The sequence below is a fragment of the Mastigoproctus giganteus genome, chromosome 9, assembly GCF_048544385.1.
Source record: "Mastigoproctus giganteus isolate SK-2022 chromosome 9, ASM4854438v1, whole genome shotgun sequence".
Lineage (NCBI taxonomy): Eukaryota > Metazoa > Arthropoda > Arachnida > Uropygi > Thelyphonidae > Mastigoproctus > Mastigoproctus giganteus.
The window spans coordinates 199,489,705-199,509,776 of record NC_143583.1 but is presented as its reverse complement, the minus strand read 5'-3'; the positions used below and the strand labels follow the sequence as shown (position 1 = coordinate 199,509,776).

The window sequence follows — 20,072 nt, the reverse complement described above, 5'->3', positions numbered from 1 at the left end:
TTCGTTGGCAAATTTGAAGAGTTTGTGAAGGTGGATGATGAAGTTGCTACCACCGCAATGCCATAAACAGAACTGCTGAGCATGAAGCAAAACAATGATGTTTTTGTTACCAGACAGCAAATGTGAAGAAGCATGCACACACACACACACACACACGCACAAGCTGCCATCTAAAAAGATGCCCAAAATGCATTGAGCATAATAGAATGTGTTGGCCTGCAGTAACATTGATAAAAAAACAACACTGCATTTGATGTCTGTGCTGTAGTTAAAAATGCATATATGAAAAACACTGCATAAACAACATTGGATTCTTTCTTTAAATTAGATTAATTTATTAAAAAGTTAATCGTTTGAATAAAGGTAAAATGCAACCATTATCAACCCACTGCAGGATGGAAGCCTCCTCAACAATTTATGCTGAGGGAAATGGACCATAATCTGCCATTCTGTTCCAGTGTGGGTTGGCAGATTGACCGTATTTAGCAGTCAGGGGCTTGAACCCCAGTCTACTCAAAGAGCGTGTGCTATTGCACTCCTGCTCCTGGCCACTCGGCTACAGAGGCCTTACATGGTTTGTATGTCTCCTTTTATATTAAGATTGTATATTTCAAAATATACAGTGTACAATATTTTCAATTCCATTAATTGCTTTTCTCTTAGTTTATTTTACAAATAAAATAAAATCTTTAAAAAATGTTTTATTTCTATTACTAAAAACTTTAGTTATTGCTGAAAGTAAGAATATATGAAGAAGCTTTCCTCAGTAATCAGAATGAAAAAAAAAAAAAAAAAAAAAGCACTGATATTATTCCTATTGCCATAAAGTGACAATCTCATTCTTCTTTGGGTTTTGCCAAACATTCTGCCTTGTCCATATCAAGAAATAATTTAATCCAGTGATGAAAACTAAAAGCAAATTTTGAGAGATCAAATCTTCTACTACTCAGAGTAATTTTTTTATAATAATGCCACATGAAAGGTATAAGAACCATAATACTTTAGTTGTGTATGGGTTGAATGCTGAAAAGAGAGAAAATACTTGTTGACTGACATAACTTGAATTTCTCTACTCTAATTTCAGAAAACAGATGCAAACTAAGGTTGCTCTAAAGAACAGATATATAAGAGATAAATATGGAAGAGAAAAAGTTAGTCCTGCGAGCTCACAGTTGGACTTGTTGAGGCTTGTGTTCAGGGTGGTTGGAAAGAACGATGGAATTACAGAAGCCAATTCGGAAGAATGGTGCCTGTGAAAATGTTTACAGAAAAGGCATGCATCAGAAAATATGTCTATGTGACAGAGAGAGAGAGAGATATGCAAAACAAGGGTCATAAATTAACTCAACTACCCTCTTTTGGAATAAATACAGGAACTTTAGATATGTTTCAGGAGTACTACACCAGATGTGGAAACAATATTCCGTAGTGGGGCAGATTTCTATGGGATTAGTAACTGGTTAGAGATAAAGTAATGCTGAGAAAAAAAGAAAACCCAATTTTTTTTTCATGCAGAGGAAACAATATTTGTAATGTGCTTATACCATGAGCGATTAGAGGTAAAAGTCAATATAGACGTGTGATTTGGTCTAAAAATCTGAGTGTTATCAAAGGTTAGAACAGAAGCACGAAGCAACCATTATTTGCAGAAATATACAAAGAACTGAATTTTAGAAGGGCTGAATTTAACTCATCTTTCTTTGTCCTACAGAAGAATTACCTAGAGACTGGCATTTAAGGGATCAGCAGTGGACACTCGAGGTTGTTGAAGCAGTTTGTGCAGAGCAAAGTTTCTTAAACTGGAAGGGGGTATGCAATATGCTATTATTGGCAAAACTATGAATAAGATTACCAGTTAGTGGAAATTAATGTGCAAGAGGAAACAAGTAGGAGAAAGAACTGAACTTTGGGTAACATCCACATTAGTTGAGAAGATAGAGATCCAGCTACTGTCACAAGAAAGAAGCAGTCTGAAAGACAACCGGCTACCCAATTGCAAAAAAAAAAAAGCAAAGCAAGCCATAAGATGGAAGCTTATTTAGACCTTCGTGCTAAACATGATTCAAAAGCCTAGAAATTTCAAGAGCAACTTCTTGAGTTTCATCAATATTTTCAAACAAATTTTCTTTTAGGTGGTGCAGCATAAGCCTCAGGCTTCTTTGCACTATATGGCTAGTAGTAATAATCTGTAGTTCGACGTCCATGACTCTTGAACAGCTCAGTTAGCATTAGCATTAGTAGAGGCATTTGATGCAAGAAAGCAAGCTTATGCAGCATCAGCCAAAAAAAAAAAAAAAAAAACCCCACTTCCACTTCACCCCTCTGTTCGTTCAAAATACCTGTCCAGCTGAGCCTTAAACTTATTTAGCTATCAACCTCCACTACAAGGGATGGAAGTCTGTTCCACCAACCAACCACCTGCTGGCTAAAGGCAAATTTCCGCACGTCTATCCTACATCTGTCTTTCCTCAATTTGAATTTATGCCCTCTCAGGTGATTATTCTGAGCTAGAGCATGCTCAAACCATTCAAGGCTTTATACACCTCTATCAGATCACCTCGCTGGTGCCTAGTCTCCAGACATTGTAATTTGCAAAACTTAAGCCTTTCTTCGTAAGAGCACCCCCTTTGTTCCATTCACTAATCTTGTTGCCCTTCTCTGTACTCGTTCCAGCAGCTCTACATCCTTCTTGAAATGAGGCCTCCAGACCTGTATACAGTACTCTAGGTGTGGCCTGACCATTGCCTTATACAAGGGAATAATCACCTCCTTATCCCTGCTGGAAAAATTCCTGTATATCATTGACAATACTCCATGAGCTACTCTTGCAGCCCGTCTGCACTGCTCAGAGAACTTCATATCTGCCTGCACAACCACCCCCAAGTCCCTTTCATTCTCTACCACTGTCAGTGTAGTACCACAGAGTTGATACGTTGCTCTGGGGTTGCTGTTTCCCATGTGTAGTACTTTACATTTGTCAATGTTAAACTTCATTTGCCACCTCTCAGCCCATCTGCTCAACCTTTCCAGATCCTGTTGCAGCAGCATAGTGTCAGTAGTGTCCTTGACAACCCTGCCAACCTTTTGTATCGTCTGCAAACTTGGACATTAAGCTTGATATGTCAAAATAATAAATAGTCAGTTAATAATAAAAAGTCAGTTTTATCTTAAAAGCTTTAACATAGTCGTACATAAATGTTACAACCTGATTTTGACCCTGAAGTTTTAAGTTCAATTCATTTAAATGCCTAGTAATATCTACAACAAAAGCCAAATCCTGAAACCAGTTCTTATGCCTAGTAATATCTACAACAAAAGCCAAATCCTGAAACCAGTTCTTATCATCAAGTTTTCTGGTGACTCTCCATTCATTTCTAAAAACATTTTGATTTCTTGGCATACATAAATGTTACAACCTGATTTTGACCCTGAAGTTTTAAGTTCAATTCATTTAAATGCCTAGTAATATCTACAACAAAAGCCAAATCCTGAAACCAGTTCTTATGCCTAGTAATATCTACAACAAAAGCCAAATCCTGAAACCAGTTCTTATCATCAAGTTTTCTGGTGACTCTCCATTCATTTCTAAAAACATTTTGATTTCTTGGCATAGTACCCAAAATCGTTTCAAAACCTTACAACAGAACATGCTGTGAGAGGAACAGCAGTCAGAGAGGGGTATGTGCTGCCTCGCCTACTTAAAGGGCATGCGCAAACCAAGGTCAAAAGAGAATTTTATGATTTTTAGTTTTAAAATGAAATATTATCCATGTTTTATTGTATTTTTATTCTTTTGTTGAATAGTTCCCAATTAAATTTTAATCTGGTTCGGGCTGCCCGGGAGTGTTGCGGGCCATGTGTTTAACAACTCTGGTCTAGATTACACCATTACTAATATTAACTTTCAAAATTAAAACTATCATGATATATACATTTCTGCAAATCCTTTTCTCTCCAACCCATATTCAGAATTCTCATCACAAGTGGTTGCTGAAATGGGCACTTTTCTCCACGTCCTACATGGAGAACAACTAATCCCTCCTTTTTCTAATGTCTAAATCCAGCACTCTGACAATTCTATTACCATGCTAAATGGAAGATGCTAAATTGGCCAGTCATATATACTATAACAGGGGTGGGCACGCATGAGGTCAATGAGAGCCGCATTCCGGTTTTTCATATATTATAAAGAGCCACACCATAGTTACATAGTATTAAATACACAAATTCAAATTTAATTTAATTTAATTAATATGATTACATATTATACATGTCTTAAGTGTATACATATATAAGAAAATATAATTAAGAGAAAGAAAATACAAAATAATTATTTCAAAATTTTAATAATAAAAATGCATTAATTAAAAGTATAACATTTAACGAAGACCTTTGGTCAAATTTTTGAAATTTGGCGTTGTTGTTATTATTTAGAAGCATTAGCAACTAAGGCCATATTGCTCCGAACATTTGCGGTGGTTATTCCCTGACCTTTCCGCATCCTCAGTATTTGGTGGTGACGGGCTCGAACCCCGGTCTAATCAAGAAGCGTGTACTACGCACTGCTGCTCCTGCCCACCTGGTTACGGAGGCGCCGACATTTGGCGTAAAATTTGTTAAAGCTGTTCGCAACAATTCAGTGAGATGATGATTGGTCAACTGTGAACGATATTTCGACTTCACAAACTTCATTGTGGAATACAAAGATTCACAGCAATATGTTGTACCAAAAATTGAAATTAGACCGCTGCAGTTTTCTTTAAATGTGGATATTTTGATTCTGGCAAGAGTTTCCAAAATTCAATTACAGAAGTAGATTTGTGCTGCATTTGCAATGCCTGATCCTCTTTCATCTCTAATAACTCCAATTCCCCAGCCACTTTTTCAACAAGTATTATATCAGAAATTGGAAATCCATCTTCAATAATATCACAAATAAATGGGTTCACAAAATATGCAAATGTGATTTCAAATCTTCAAACCTATGTTTGAAATCTGCTTGCAATTCTTCCAATTTTTCTTTGTATTCGTCTAACTTTTCTTCTTTGATATTAATTATATTTGCTTTTACTCGTGGAAAATGATTAAATATTTTGTTCTTAAGATCGTACACAAAAAGCCGAAGTTTAGCTTCAAAACTAAATACAGTTTGTGACAAATCAATAATAATTTTTTCCTTTCCTTGTAAAGCCAAATTAAGTGTTTGCAAATATTCTATAATGTCAGTAAGGAACATTAAGTCAGAAAGCCAAGTTTCATTTTCTAATTCTGGGTATTTTTTTTTTTTTTTTTTGTAAATGTTATGATGGGATTTAGGAGTTCCACAAAACGGCCCAAAACATTGTAAGTTGACAGCCATCTTACAACACACCATAGGGATAAATCATTGGGCAATTCATCTGTTTCGTCATTCACTCGCAACTCTTCTAAAAAGTTCTTAAATTGACAATGTGTTTTGGCATTTTTTCTAACTAAATTCACAATTTGCAAAACAATGTTCCACACAATTCCGTATTTGAAGTACTTCGCTATGAGATGCTCGCGGTGAATTATGCAGTGAAGAGGTACGAAACGTGGAATTTTAGGATTGTTGTTTAAAAGACCAATGAGACCTTGGTTTTACCCTATCATTGCAGGCGCTCCGTCAGTCGCAACACTTACAAGTTTATCACGAGGCAATTCAAACCTGTTCATCACTTCATCAAGCGCATTTCTAACATCTATACCACGAGTTGTTTCGATAAGAGCTACTAGGTCTAACATTTACGTCTGCAGATACATAGCGGACAAAAACGGCCAATTGTGGAACGTCCTGAATGTCTGTAGACTCGTCGAGAGCTAAACTAAATGCTGTACAATTTTTCAAATCACACATCAAACTATTTTCAACATTTTTATTAATTGCACCAATACAACGCTCAGTTGTACGGCGTGACATAGGAACCTGTGCGATCAATTTATGCAGTTTTGTATTATCTGGATCCAAAACTTTAACCACTTCTTCCAAGTTTCTTTCAATAAATTCTCCTTCTCCATATGGACGTTTGGCACGAGCAATATTCCAAGCTATCAAAAAACTAGCTTCGTTTGCTCTGTCATCTTCGCGACTAAAAGAAGACAAGAGTCCTTGTTGCTTATGAAGACCAGATTGCAAGGACTTAAGTTTCTCTGTTCGCAATTTTGAATTGAGTGGATATTGAGTTGAAAAGTGGGGATGACTTCCTTCGTAATGTCGACGTAAATTACTTACTTTGTATTTTGCAATTGTAACTTTACAAATAAGACACAATGACTTTCCATTATTGTCAATAAAAGCAAAATTTTCTACCCATTCTTCTTGAAAATTTCTATTTTCTTGTTCGTATTTTCGTTTTTTGATATTTTCTGAGGTCATGTTATCAAAAAATTTAAATAAATTTAATTCCAAAGTTTGAAATTGAAACTCTTATGGGAGGTTTGGTCACATTTTCTACCCACTCCCGGTGTAGTGTTGCACAAGTCGGCTGATGGTGCCAGCAGTGTAAATGAGCGCAGATTTATTTATAATCAAAATAAAAATAGCAAAATATCTAGACATAAAAAAAAAATAAACATAACATAAAATCCGTATAACAAAATATTAGTTACTTAGTTAATTTAACAAGATTCATTGAAAAAAGTTCTGAAATAATAATAATAAAAAAAACGGATTTAAATTTTCAATGGGAGCCGCACTGAACTCAACGAAGAGCCGCATGCAGCTCTGAGAGCCGCATATGCCCACCGTTGTACTATAAGCTCCTCTCAAGATTGAAGGAGCATGTCAATCAGGCCGAGTTTGGGAACCTAGAGGTTTAAACCTGATGTGATTTTAGAGACAATGCTTTTCACACAATTTGCAAAAACCACTGTTTCTACCTCCTAATATATAGACCAGAAACACAAAACATATGGACCAGAGAGTACACACTACCTTTGTCTTACATTCCACCACAAACATCAGTAGTTACCACAGTAGCTCCACTCCAGCTGCTAAGAAATATACCAAGAATCTAACTAATAAGCTGGATTTTTTTGAATATCCTGTAGCTGGACCACCACTGCATAGGCTTTTATGATTACCTGGCCTGTGATCATAAAAAGCCTACCTGTGCATACTTGGCCATCATTTTCTTCACATTAGGAGAAAATGACAGCCAGGTATACACAACAGCAGCACTACATCCCAAACTCATGATTAGAAGGCTGAGGAGATTGGCCTGACTAGCCAGTAAACAACTGGCCTCAGCCAATCAACCCACTCTAGCACCTTTGCAAAAGATCCATCTATTCATAAGTTATATATAAAAAGGCTATAACTGCAAAAGTCTCAATTAGATTATTATAACTGCAGAAGTCCAACAAGACCCAATTAGGTCTTGTCAATTAGATCATCCACAATGTGCTTTAAACAGTGAGCCTTAAAAGATTTAATCTCATGTTGGTCCATAGGTTGCAGTACTAAAGTTGTATTTTCCAGGAAAAAAACAATATTGATATTGGAACAGACATCAACAATACTGGGCAGATGGCTTGTGAACAGAATTCACAAGAATTTTGAACAGAATTCCTACTGCCTTGCACTTCCAATTCTGGTCATAACTGAGATCCAAGATAACATCTGAAAATAACAGCAGTCATCCAACCTTTAGGGTTTGAGTACCAGTACACAGGCATGTACAACCTATTGCAACCTCTAAGAGCACAAGGGCTTTCATAGTGGTAAACGCAAGCACACACACATTTCAGTTTATGACCCTCCATATTAACACCAGACAGAAGTGTTAGCCAATCTTTCACAGTCAGGCGCAGTCTTTTCAGCAATGGAAATATAAGTGCGATCAGGCATTTTTTTCCAATATAAACCTGTTTCATCAAGGTTGAATATCTGTTTTGAGTATGTACTCCTCTTGTGGCATTTTCCATAAATATGGTTGCCGAGCATTATTTTAAATTTGCATATTTTAAAGTAAGAAGTCAATGTATATTCTTGTAGTGTGGATCCTTGTCGTTCCTTAAGAAGTTCTCAACAACAAACCTGAAGCTAATCCATGCCTGTTTTTCTCTTTTATTCATAGTTCTCTCAAAATCTGTCCCTCATCAGTTTGCAAATTTGAGGTCCAACAAAAATACCCTGTTTTAGCATCTCTTGGGGGTAATCAGTGGGAATTCAGTACAAAGACAGTCAAAGAAGGGACCTTCCTGGGGTAAAGAATTCACAAATTGTTTCATTAAACCCAATTTGATTTGAAAGGAGAGCAGTTTATAAAGAGCATGGCATTTTTGTGTAGCCAGATTGCTATACAAGTAACATGCCTATCACTTTAAAGTCAGCACAGACCAAGCATGTTCTTCATACTTAATATTTTGTCAACAACTTCTTTGAGTTCTCATGTTTCTTTCAAATGCACAAAATAAGCTACTGGAACCGTCTCATATTTATTTCCATTGTGGAGCAACATGCCTTTGAGACTCCTCTTTGATGAGTCAATAAGAAGTCTTCGCTGTGTGGGATTGTAGTTAATTTCTAAATAGTTCTTTAAGTCATTTATATTACTCCAAAAATCCAAAGAATCACCTTCAAAAAAATTAGGGCTTCGTTCTCGATGTCTGTACTAAGAGAAAAAACACCCCATGTGCTAGATTTTTTTACTTAAGTCTAAAACCAAGGTGTTCTGCAGATGCATTTGGTGAATTTAACTCTCTTGCCAGATCATTGAGTTCATGCTGTAAAAACAGTTGAGGGCTCCAAGTATGTAGACTTCAGTTTCATTTTCAGAAGCTTCACTTTCAGCACTCTCTGCTGCTACATTCTCAATATAAGTGGAGGGCATGGAACTGGCAGGTTATCTCCATGTGGGACTGGTTTAATGGCAGATGGAATATTGAGATACACAATTCCCTTCCTCTTTGCATTGTATCCCTCCATATTAACTAAGCAAAAGTAACGATCATCGCAGTGGTTCACAGGCCCCTGCCATATCATGGGAAGTGCAAATGGCATAGCCTTCTTTTTACCATTTTCCCAAAATCTCGATGCTTCAATACAGGTTCGACAAACTTTATGTGGAACCCATTGTTAATCTTGGTCACCAAGTTTTACTCCAAAATAAGCACAATATACATTTTTTACAAATTCTGTAATATCTTGTCTTTGCTTGAGGACTACATAACTTATACAAATATAACAAAATACATGTGGATTGTTCAAACACTTGTGTGAAGACAAGTTAATCACTTTTCAGCACAAGCCTGACACAATAACCTAAAAATAAAATGAGCCCACACTAATAAACACTGCTGTATGGAGCTCTCAAGGTCAAGAAACAAATGAGTGAAGGCAGTGCTGCCAACATGTGAAATTTTAGTTTACAAATTCCCAGCATTTACTTCTAACTTGATACATTCAATAATACAACTCATAACATCAACTTAAGTGATTTGTGAGAAAACAGTACATGATAGAAAAAATGAATAACGTTTCTGAAATCAGAATAAAAAACTGAGTTAAAAATAGCTATTAATTTACAAACATCAAAAATCATGCAGTGATGTTTAATTTGTCTAATTCTTTCTTAAATTCATTCATTCAAACTACCCACTTCCACAAAACCAGACAGAAGTTTGTTCCAACAATCAATCACTCTCCGGCTGATTATGGCCTTCACAATTTTCCCTGACAAAACTACTTTTTCCAATTTTGAAATTTTTCCAAAAATTTCCAGAAAGTTTGAAATTTTTCCAACATTCCAAACTTGTTTCCAATGTTAAGAAGGTCCTTTATCTTTTTATTTGGGGTGCAGGGGTTGGAGAAGATGTTGATGGCCATTTTTGACTTCATAATAATAGTGGTAGCTATAGCAAGAACAGATGTTAATAATAAACCTGACACACAAGTAGCATAGACCCACAAACCACAGTGGCAAGCATGGCTGAAAGCAGAGTGATGTGTTTGAGCGGGCTTTGGTGGGAAAAAGCACATCTATTGTTTGTGCATCTTAGCAACTTCTGGGTGTTTGGCGGGAATTCACTCTACCACCACACATCACATAAAAACAAACTTTTTTTTTACATAAAGAGGATACTTTGAAGAAAGAGGTCAGTCAGATAAAAGCAAATTCGCACAGACTGAAGCCACATAAAGTGGGGGACACCTGTATTTAGTTTTTAAGGCAATGTGTTTGCTGAAATCTCACTGTACAATTTATACCTCACATACAATAGACTTTCAGAATAACAGCACCTTTGGGGATTTAAGGTGCAGTTATTTAAATTTTTTTATCTAGAAAGTTTTATTTTTAATGTATTTAATGCAGAAATAATGAGGCTAAATAAGAAATAAAATATTAAGAATGAAATTTTATTAACTGAACATCAAAACATAAACATGTTGACAATCCAATGTTATATTCTGCCATTAATATACTCCTGCTTACACCCCATTCTATTTTATTTATTATGTCAAGTTTAGTCTGGGTAGTACAGTGGTATTGTCACCATCCTCCCCACACCAGGTGGAAAAGGCACAGGTTTGAATCCCGTCAATGACACAAGGAACTTTTACAGACTTTTTTCACTCCGTGGCTGAGTTAGTTAGTCTTGAGCGTAGATGATAGCAAGGTTTTCCTTGCTAACTCCCCCAAGTTTCTGGGGGGTTTTCATCGAGCAAAACAGGCAAATCGACCAGAGAACTCATGTAACATACAGACACAACACACATGCGTATATGTAAGAAATTATCGAGTGACCATAATGTGTAATTTGGATCATATCAAGTTTGTCACTAAGCTTCAGTGCTTTTTTTGTAAAAAAAATAGGTGCCGGTACTCATTCTTTGCTATCAGGAAAAATTGAAAATTAAAAGGATATGAAAAGTACTCTAAAAATTTTTTTTTCCTGATATTGTTACTTTTGTAGTAATGTTTTTGGAATAAGAACAAATTTAGTATATTAACACAGTTTATTAGGTATAAATTAATTATTTAAGTATATACAGAAAAATAAGTAAAATGTGAATAAAATAAGTAAATAAATCGGTCAACTACTGAGTGCCGGGCACTCGGGATGACATGAATGGTCGTTATTGTAGTATCTCAAATAGAGAGCTTTTTGGTAAATGAAAAAAAGTTTCTAGTACCCTGGCTTGGCCTAAAACTTAGGAAATAGTGAAAATGTTGTCTATTTCAGTTTTTCCAGTTGCTGTGAATGACAAGGGTGGGAGAAGCGACTCCAACTTCTTCCTGGAGAAGCGATTAAAGTCTTGGGGGAGAAGCGACTGGCAGGTGAGGGCCGTGCAAGACTCCGCACAGGCGCTTCTCCACCACCGCCGCCTCAACACTGGCTCTCTGAGTACCTCCTTGCCGGGACAACTGCAGCTTTGAAAACTGTTAAAAAATACTTCTCTCTGCAAAATTTATAAATGACCTTTATAGAATTATTAACTAACTATTTAGAAACCTTTTTGTCACCAAAAGGAGAGTTACTTAGTACAAAGAAGCACGCTATCGAAGTGCAATAAAATTTTGTTTTTTTAATTTTAACACAAAAAGTAAATGATAGATTTCAATCGGAATAGTTTTTCCTTGATAAGCATCGAATAACGCATAGCTAATCTGATTTTTTAATTTTTTTAGCTCCATTAGCGACGGAAATAGTGTGGGGGGAAACGAAAATTACTCACATTTTCCTGTCTGGCGCCACCATTTTTAATTTTAAAAATATTTTAAAATTATATTTTAAACATACTCATTGAGCTCTTTCTAACTGTGTAGCTATAGGCTGTCAACAACATTTTTATCCCCCCACATTTTAACTCCCCTTCAATTCTCAGACAGATTTTTTCCAACAATGATCAATATAGTGTTATGTTGGCCCACTTGATGTGCAAACCCATGCAAAATTTCTAGTCAATTAGGTTGAGTGGTTCCAGATATACAATGCTGTGACAGACGGACAGACAGGCAGACATCCGAGTGACATTTTAAGGGTCCTTCGTTACACTAGGGCCCCTAAAAATAATAAGTAAAAATAAATAACATAACTAAAAATAATTTTATAATAAAGTTTTTGTAGAATATTCCAAATTTTTATTAAGTTTTCATCCGACACCCTATGCCGACTTCTTTTCTTCCTCTTTGTGTGTGTCGGTTGTTGAATGACATTTCCGAAGCAGCCACGAATCGACATATTTTGCTGGATCGAAGCGGGTCAGCAGTGGGCATACAATTTTAAGAAACAGTAGTGAAGAAACTGTTTTTGTCATCAACGAAGCTCTGGTTGGGCTGACAATCAGATTCATTTGTGAAAATCCTCGTTACCATTCACTCGATGAAATTGGTATCATACTCAGAGAGTCCATCAAATTCTTCGATTCTTCAGAAACCATCTTTTCAATTAGGTATCCACAAATTGCATTTAACTGTAACCTAATTAACAATTTTCTAACTTCATTTTCACCAAATGCCAACAATTCATGCTTAGAAGGTTTAATGCCTTCGTTGTCCTCGTTTTTCTTCTATCATCATCGGTATTGTCACTAGTTCTTAAATTTGGATTTTTTTTTTTTTTAAACTGTCCAAAATGTCAGTGTCATTCGGCTATTCAGATACTATGACCATGTAAACAGAGATGGGGAAAATTTATGGAAAATTGTGGATAACGCACTTCTGCAAAACAACAGATGATTATTTGTTGGGGTAAAAGAAAATCACTCTCCCCTAGTTCTCGAACGGGGCACTTGCAGTTGATTCACAGTGGTGTCCAACCTCCAGCCCGCGAGGAAAGTGAACTAAAACAGCATTTTAAATTTTGTTAATTATCAAAAAAATTCTCATTAAATGTTTTTGTTCAGTAAATGTAATTGTGTATTGTACTTAATAAAATTTTCAAATATTTTCAATTTTACTTTTACATGCAAAGAAATGGCAAATGTAATACACTAAAGAAATCTAACTTTGAATTTTTTTGAATATGGCCCCTGTACAGGAAATGTTTGGACACCACTGCAGTAGAAGGTGGACCAGAGCCCATTGGGAATACACCTTGATCTGCTCACTACAGACTAGCAGGACTTCTCCGAATGTGGGATGGGTGGTCGGATAGTTTTTACCAGGTACCACTTAGTTGTAGAATGGTAATCCCTTCAGCTCTCTTAATTCGTGCAGCAGCACTAACTGCCTAAATTGCCTAAAAGCGAGAAATGCAAACAGTGCGTACCGAGTTAATTCTCTCCTAATCCGTTCGCTATACGAAAATTTTCTCGCTCAATGGAAACTATTTTAAATGTAACTTCCAAGGGGAATTCAAAATAATTAAACAGAGGTCCGACTGAGTAATTTTGAATTATAGTTTTACATAGAAAATATCTTAACAATAGACAGTGAAAAATGTAAATTTAGTTAAATAATTTTAAGCTCATTTGAATAGTACATGTGAAAAAAATTTATGGAATATTACAAATTTCGAAGTGCACTGCATCCAAATGTCACACGTCACTGTTAATAAAGGTGCCGGTACACTGTACCGTTGTGTACCGCCACAAAAAAGCACTGCTAAGCTTTAATATTGTTCTTTTCTTTTAAAATAAATGTAAAACAGCAGTATAATCTTTGATATCAGTACAGAATTCACTTTCAAAATGGCAAATGTAAACAAATACAGCAATCATGTGATGAATTTTTTTTTTCCTTCCCGGCGCTGCATCTGTGCTATATGTGAACATCTGATCTCAATGTGCCGTTAGCTTGAATGTTCCATTATTTCGACAGTCTATTGTATTATATTATATTACATTGTATAGTATTCATACTGCAGATGGGAATCATATACAACCTTTATTCCTTAGTTATTACTTAATAGATCAATCCAGCAGCACAGGTTCACATTTTGACTTAGTGCTGGTGGCTGTCACTCTGTAAGGATTAGGAATCAGAGCTGCTATATTATCTAATAAAAATATTAAAATGTAATTTCCAGCAATATTTTTTGATTATCAAGTTAGCAAAAAAAAAATTTCATTATGCAATTGAAAGCTCTCCCTGGGTTCACATCAAACTAAGTTCAAATTTTGTCTCTGATCATGTAACTGCATTTAATTATTCTGTTGGCTCATCTTAGCTTGCTGAGTACAGAATACTTAGACTATGTGCAAAACTAAAAAAAAACTGGCACGTACTATGCCCCAAGAATGCAGACTTATGAAATTCTACTGTAATTAAAAAAGAAAGGCTGAGTATATTCCAATTCAAGATTAATTCTTCCAAAACTGATTTCTAGCATTACAATTGTCTGAACTCATGTGCACTCTCGTGGAGGGAAGGGAGGAAGATGTAACCTCGTGCTGCAAAAATTCTAAAATTATAATATCCTTTCCACTGTGTATGAGGTCTACAGGGTGTCTCAAAAATATTGGTACAAACGTTTAGGGGAGGTAGGTAACATCTAAAGGAATGTGAATCGCATAGGAACCCATAACCGGAAATGTCACCGTAAGTCGGTAGACGGCGCGGTATTCGCCGCACGAAGAGCATGCATCAATATATGAACCGTGACCTGGCAGACATTCACCTAGTGTATGGATTAGCAGAGGGCAATGGACGAGCCGCTCAATGAATTTATGGAGAACGTTCCTAGACAGACATGTGCCGGACCACCGTTTGTTTGCGCGTGTGCATCAAAATTTGTGCGATTATTGGTCATTTAAAGGTAACAGGAGTAGTGCAAGCAGACCAAGTTCGACACGAACTCCTGCCATGAAAAAAAGTGTTTAATGCCGTCCAGAATAATCCTACTACAAACACACGTACCGTTGTCTCTGCATTAGGAGTGTCTCATTGAAGTGTACAGCGTGTCTGGCACGACGATTCCTTACACCCCTTTCATCTCCAAAGGGTTCAGTTACTGCTCCCCCAAGATCATCCTGCACGTGTGGCTTTTGTGCAGTGGTTTCTCCAAGAAAGTGTTCAAGACTTGAATTTTCCAGCCTATGTTTTGTTCACGGATGAGGCTTATTTCACTCGGGAAGGCTTATTCAATCAGCACAATGCTCATGTGTGGGCTCACAACAACCCATATCGTGTGCGTCCCCATGCGGCACAACATCGCTTCACAATAAATGTATGGACAGGTATGGTCGGTAACTGCTTGGTCGGCCCATACCTGTTACCATCCCGCACGAACTCCGCTAAATATCGGATCTTTCTTGAACAAGTTCTACCAGGGTTACTTGACGATGTTCCAGCAAATGTGAGATGCAACATTTGGTTTCAACATGACGAAGCACCTGCCCATCATGGAAGGTGTGTTCATGACCATTTGAACAGGCGTATTGGGCATCAATGGATTGGCCGCGGTGGACCCGATGCCTGGCCCCCACGCTCACTTGATTTATCGAGCCTTCATTTCTTTCTGTGGGGGCTCTCAAATCTATCGTGTATGAATCGCTTGTGGAGACGGAAATGGATCTTGTGGCGAGACTCGTCTGCGCTGCTGCTACTGTCAAAGAAACTCCAGGTGTGTTCGACCATGTCTACCAATCCATGCTGCGTCGGTGTCATGCATGCATCGCGTCTCATGGTGGAACCTTCGAGCATCTGTTGTAACATCATGAAATGCATCCATCTCGTACTCCATTGTTAATATTATGTCAAATAAATGTTTGCCACTAATTACTGTCTTGTGTCATTTCTGCTTCTTGTGCCTCTGCTACTACTTTCCCGTGACGTTTCCGGTTATGGGTTCCTATGCGATTCACATTCCTTTAGATGTTACCTACCTCCCCTAAACGCTTGTACCAATATTTTTGAGACACCCTGTATACTAACAGAAACTGTTAACTTCAGTTTATACTTCCACACAATATGCTGGCCAGGAAGACAATCCAGTTATAAAATTCGGCTGTAATCACTGTCGCAAATCTTAGGACAAAGAAATAGACAAAGAAAATTTGATTTCTCTACTGAAGTGGCAATAATAAACGTTATTTTAATTAGTTGTTTATTTTATATTTTTTCAATGCTGAAAATTTTTATACCTCTACATCCTCTGCTGACCTCTTGTTACCACCTTCTGTTTCTTCTTCTTCATTTGTTTCCAATGTTTCACCAGCATGCTCCTTAAGCCAACTATCATCGGCCCAGACTACCAACAGAAATTAAATATTATGAACAGTATCAGCATAATTGCTACAACATGTTTTAATGACGATTTACAATTTTTTTTTTTTTTTTTTTTTTTTTTTGCTAGTTCAGCAAAAGCCTAGGTCTTCCTTGTGCCATTTGGCTGATACTAATACTAATGCTAGAATAGTACTGCGTAGTTTCCAGTAAAAAAAGATTGCTGTTATTATTTCCAATAAAAAATGGCTATCATTATTATTATTTCTAATTAAAAGGATATTATTATTGTTTCCAATAAAAAAGACTATTATTGTTGTTTCCAATAAAATACTTTTAAGTAGTATTGAAGCTAACGAAAACTGTTAAATGTGAAAACATACAAACTGTTATTTAGATTATGTAAGACTACTTTTTTTGTTGCTTTTTGTTGAGATAAACATAACAGAAACTAATTCATGGAAGGATGATATGGATTTGTTTCTATTATGTTTATCCCAACAAAAAATGCTCTATTCTTACACCTTAAGACAAACAAAAAGAATAAATTAGAGAATAAATTATTTATTGCATTATCACAATTACCATTAATGATAATACAATTTTAACTAGCAATATTCAAAACCATTTTTCTTTGTATTATGCTAACCATCTGTAACAGACTGAAGAAACTGTAAATGATTAATCTGAAGACAGTGTAAAAATCTGTCGAATCCACCTATTAAATACTGTAAAGCTTTCCCTAAATTATGGATCTGTTATGCATATACATGTGTCAGAATACGAGAGTTTAATAAGTGGCTTCCACTTTTACAACTTTAATAGGCTGCTAAATATTAAATAACAATTATTCCACATGGAAACAGTTGAAATTAATTAAAATATATTTTTTGTTTAAAGATTCTCTCTCTCTCTCTCTCTCTCTCTCTCTCTCTCTCTCTCTCTCTCTCTCTCTCTCTCTCTCTCTCCCCCCCTCTCTCCCTCCCTCCCTCCCTCTGATAATATTTCCATAAATGATAATATTTTACATAATATCAATGCTCTGCTGTTAACCTCTCCCTCACTATTGCCACACTGATCAAAGCTTTATTGTATGCTTTATAAATATGCAGAATATTTATGTTACAATCAGAATATTATGTAAATATGGTTATACGTTGAGATAGATTTATATTAGAAATACCTGCATGCTAATGGTTGAAGCACCACACTCAGCATGCAGCTCTGCTCTGATACATCATAAACTGATTCCACAGGTACGGTAACCATGCCAACCATGCTCTAGATGTTTGATGCTACTAGATCCAGGTACTGAATGTCCCATCATGATGTCCCACAAGTGTTCTACTGGGCTGAGATTGGACAAATCTGAAAGCCACGTGGTTAGAGAACTTTCCAAAAGTCTCATTCCGGAGTCTGCAATGAGAAGCTATTCAATAGATACCAGGATCTAACAATCAGACAATATCCCCAGATAATTATGGTGCCTCACCCCATAAGGTTTAAAGAACCGTATGTTGGGGACATTACAGCTGCACCCGTCTGTCCACTGTGCAAATGAGAATGCAGATCACCGGACCAAGCAACCTCTTTCCAGTCATCTGCTTTCAATAACTGCTGTTGTATACCTGAATGCAGAACAATGGTCTAACCAATGCTAGAGTGGCAGGCTCTGCCTTTATATAGAGACGGTGTGCTACGTGGCAGAAGCAGCAGGCACTATACACAAAGTCATGACTGGGGTTGTTCCTATGCCAAGTAATTTCAGTGTGTGCGTGCTCGCACGCATGTGGTAGACCCACTGTAAGTTCATCTGCTTCTGTTGAATCATCAGCAGGGATACTTCAGTAAGTAGTCTGCTGCAATAGTACAACCATATTACTGTCCAACACATGGGCCAAGCTGAAACTGGCTGCATCATCCCTCTGGTGTATAGCATAGTCATTTGCTACACTTAATGGCATGTCTTCCACTGGACAGCACATTGGATTCTCCTCTAGCACTTTGGCTAATAATTTGTGGCTGGAGTGGATCTTTAGTTGGTTGTTCCTTCACATTTGGTCCACTACACACGTGACACAAATGTACAAGAAAAATGGATGAAGGTGTCCACATGCAAAATATTCACCTTGCAATTCTCTGCAAAATAACTCTTTGTTAACTCAGTTAAGTCACATCTCCAGCCCATTCTAAATGCAGAACATTGGTCTAATGAATGCTAGAGTGGAAGGCTCTGCCTTCATACAGAGACTGTGTGCTACATGGCAGAAGCAGAGGCACTACACACAAAGTCCTAACTGGGGGTGTTCTTATACAAGCAATTCAGTGTGTGTGTGTGTGTGTGTGTGTGTGTGTGTGTGTGTGTGTGTGTGTGTGTGTGTGCGTGCGCGTGTGGTTATTTATGATTATATGTGGTTTACTATATGGTTATACAAGAAGTTCATTATAAAAGTAAAGTAAACCCACTTTATATATGCAAAGTAAACACTACCAAATAACAATCATTGGTGTAATCGTGTGAGGGTGCCAGTGGAGGATCTTATGTAAAGAAGAAGAAAGTAATAGTTTTATACTTCAACTGTCCACTTTGTCAAAATCATTTGAAGCTGCATGTGTCATTGCTGGTGAATAAATGTCAGCTGGAATCTTACTTGGAAATGAAGTCTTACAGTGAATGTCAACAAAAATTTGTTGAAGAATTCCCGAACACTAAACATCTGTGTACAAAACTAGAATTTAAGATAAAGTTTTGTGGGTGTGAATTAATTATGAATAAATAAGATGAAAGAAAGAGTATTCTTACACATGATACTTTATGTAGATGATGTTAGACAAACAATTTTGTGATCTCCAAACAAATCTCTACAGAAACTCATTATTCCAAAGGGAATATCAATCACTTGGTTCAATTCATTTCACTGTAATAAAACACCTAAAACTTTTCCGTACTGAATCTACAGTATGTAGGAGCTTCAATTTCAGGATTATGTTAAAAGATTAAGTACAATCACAGGTTTAAATGTTTGCCTCACCATGAAGATATTGAAATTATGGATAAAATTCATTTCATTAATGAAGCATGGCAACTATGTCATGCTTCATTAGTGAAAGCCTTAGCAACTATGTCAACTTTCACCTTAGCAACTATGTCAACCTTAGTGGCTATTTGATCTCTAATCAGAGGCATGCAGGTATCCAAAGATATAAGAGCTGACAGCCGAAGTTGCAACTTATTTACACAATATGAAAGATGGCAAAGAAAAGAGATGCCAAATAGCTTTGAAATGGTGCCATCAATGGTGTAATAATTGTGTGAGGGCGCCAGTGGAGGATGTTATGTAAAGAAGAATGGTGCTCAAACAAAAATAAGTAACACCAAACTTCTCTAATGGAGGCAGTGTTACTTAAAGTATAGGAGGAAAGCAACTTGTTGTGAAAAATTACACAGTGTGTTAGTTGTCTGACGGCACCCGGGGTTTCCCCCATCTCTGCATTGTATTCTTTGTAAGGTTTTTTTTTTTTTTTTTATGTAAACCCCAAACACGAGAGGTATATAGAACCTATAGTACTTAGTATCATGCTTGGGTTGGAGGTTGAGAAGATGAAAAAAGATATTTGTTGATATTGGACTTGAACTTCTATAGACTGTAATTTTCAGGAAATACGTATGAAGGAAGGTTGTTCCAGAAAATGGCATTTGAATGAATAAACAAGGAAGATGAAAAGTTGGTTCTGTGAGTTTGAAGTTGGACAGTAAATGGATGTTGGCTAGTGGCTGCACGTGTTCGGACTGTTTTGAAAGAGAGAGCAGGAATTATAGAAGCCAATTCAGAAGAACAATGCCCACGGAAATATCTTTAGAAGAGGCACACAGCAGAAACAGTATGTCTATGAGACAGTGAGTGGAGAGACTCTGTTAGAGATGAATCATTAATTAACCTA

At 36.6% G+C, this 20,072-nt stretch overlaps 1 protein-coding gene across 2 annotated transcripts in view; it reads right to left on the bottom strand.

Annotated features, from left to right (window-relative positions):
• The window catches only part of cyp33 (peptidylprolyl isomerase cyclophilin-33), a 183,883-nt gene that overhangs the window by 87,191 nt on the left and 76,620 nt on the right, over nt 1-20,072 (bottom strand). For both annotated transcript variants that reach the window (XM_090381682.1, XM_090381683.1), the window contains one exon: nt 16,049-16,155. In XM_090381682.1, coding sequence (XP_090237808.1) covers nt 16,049-16,155 — 107 coding nt within the window. The remainder of the gene's footprint in view (nt 1-16,048; nt 16,156-20,072) is intronic.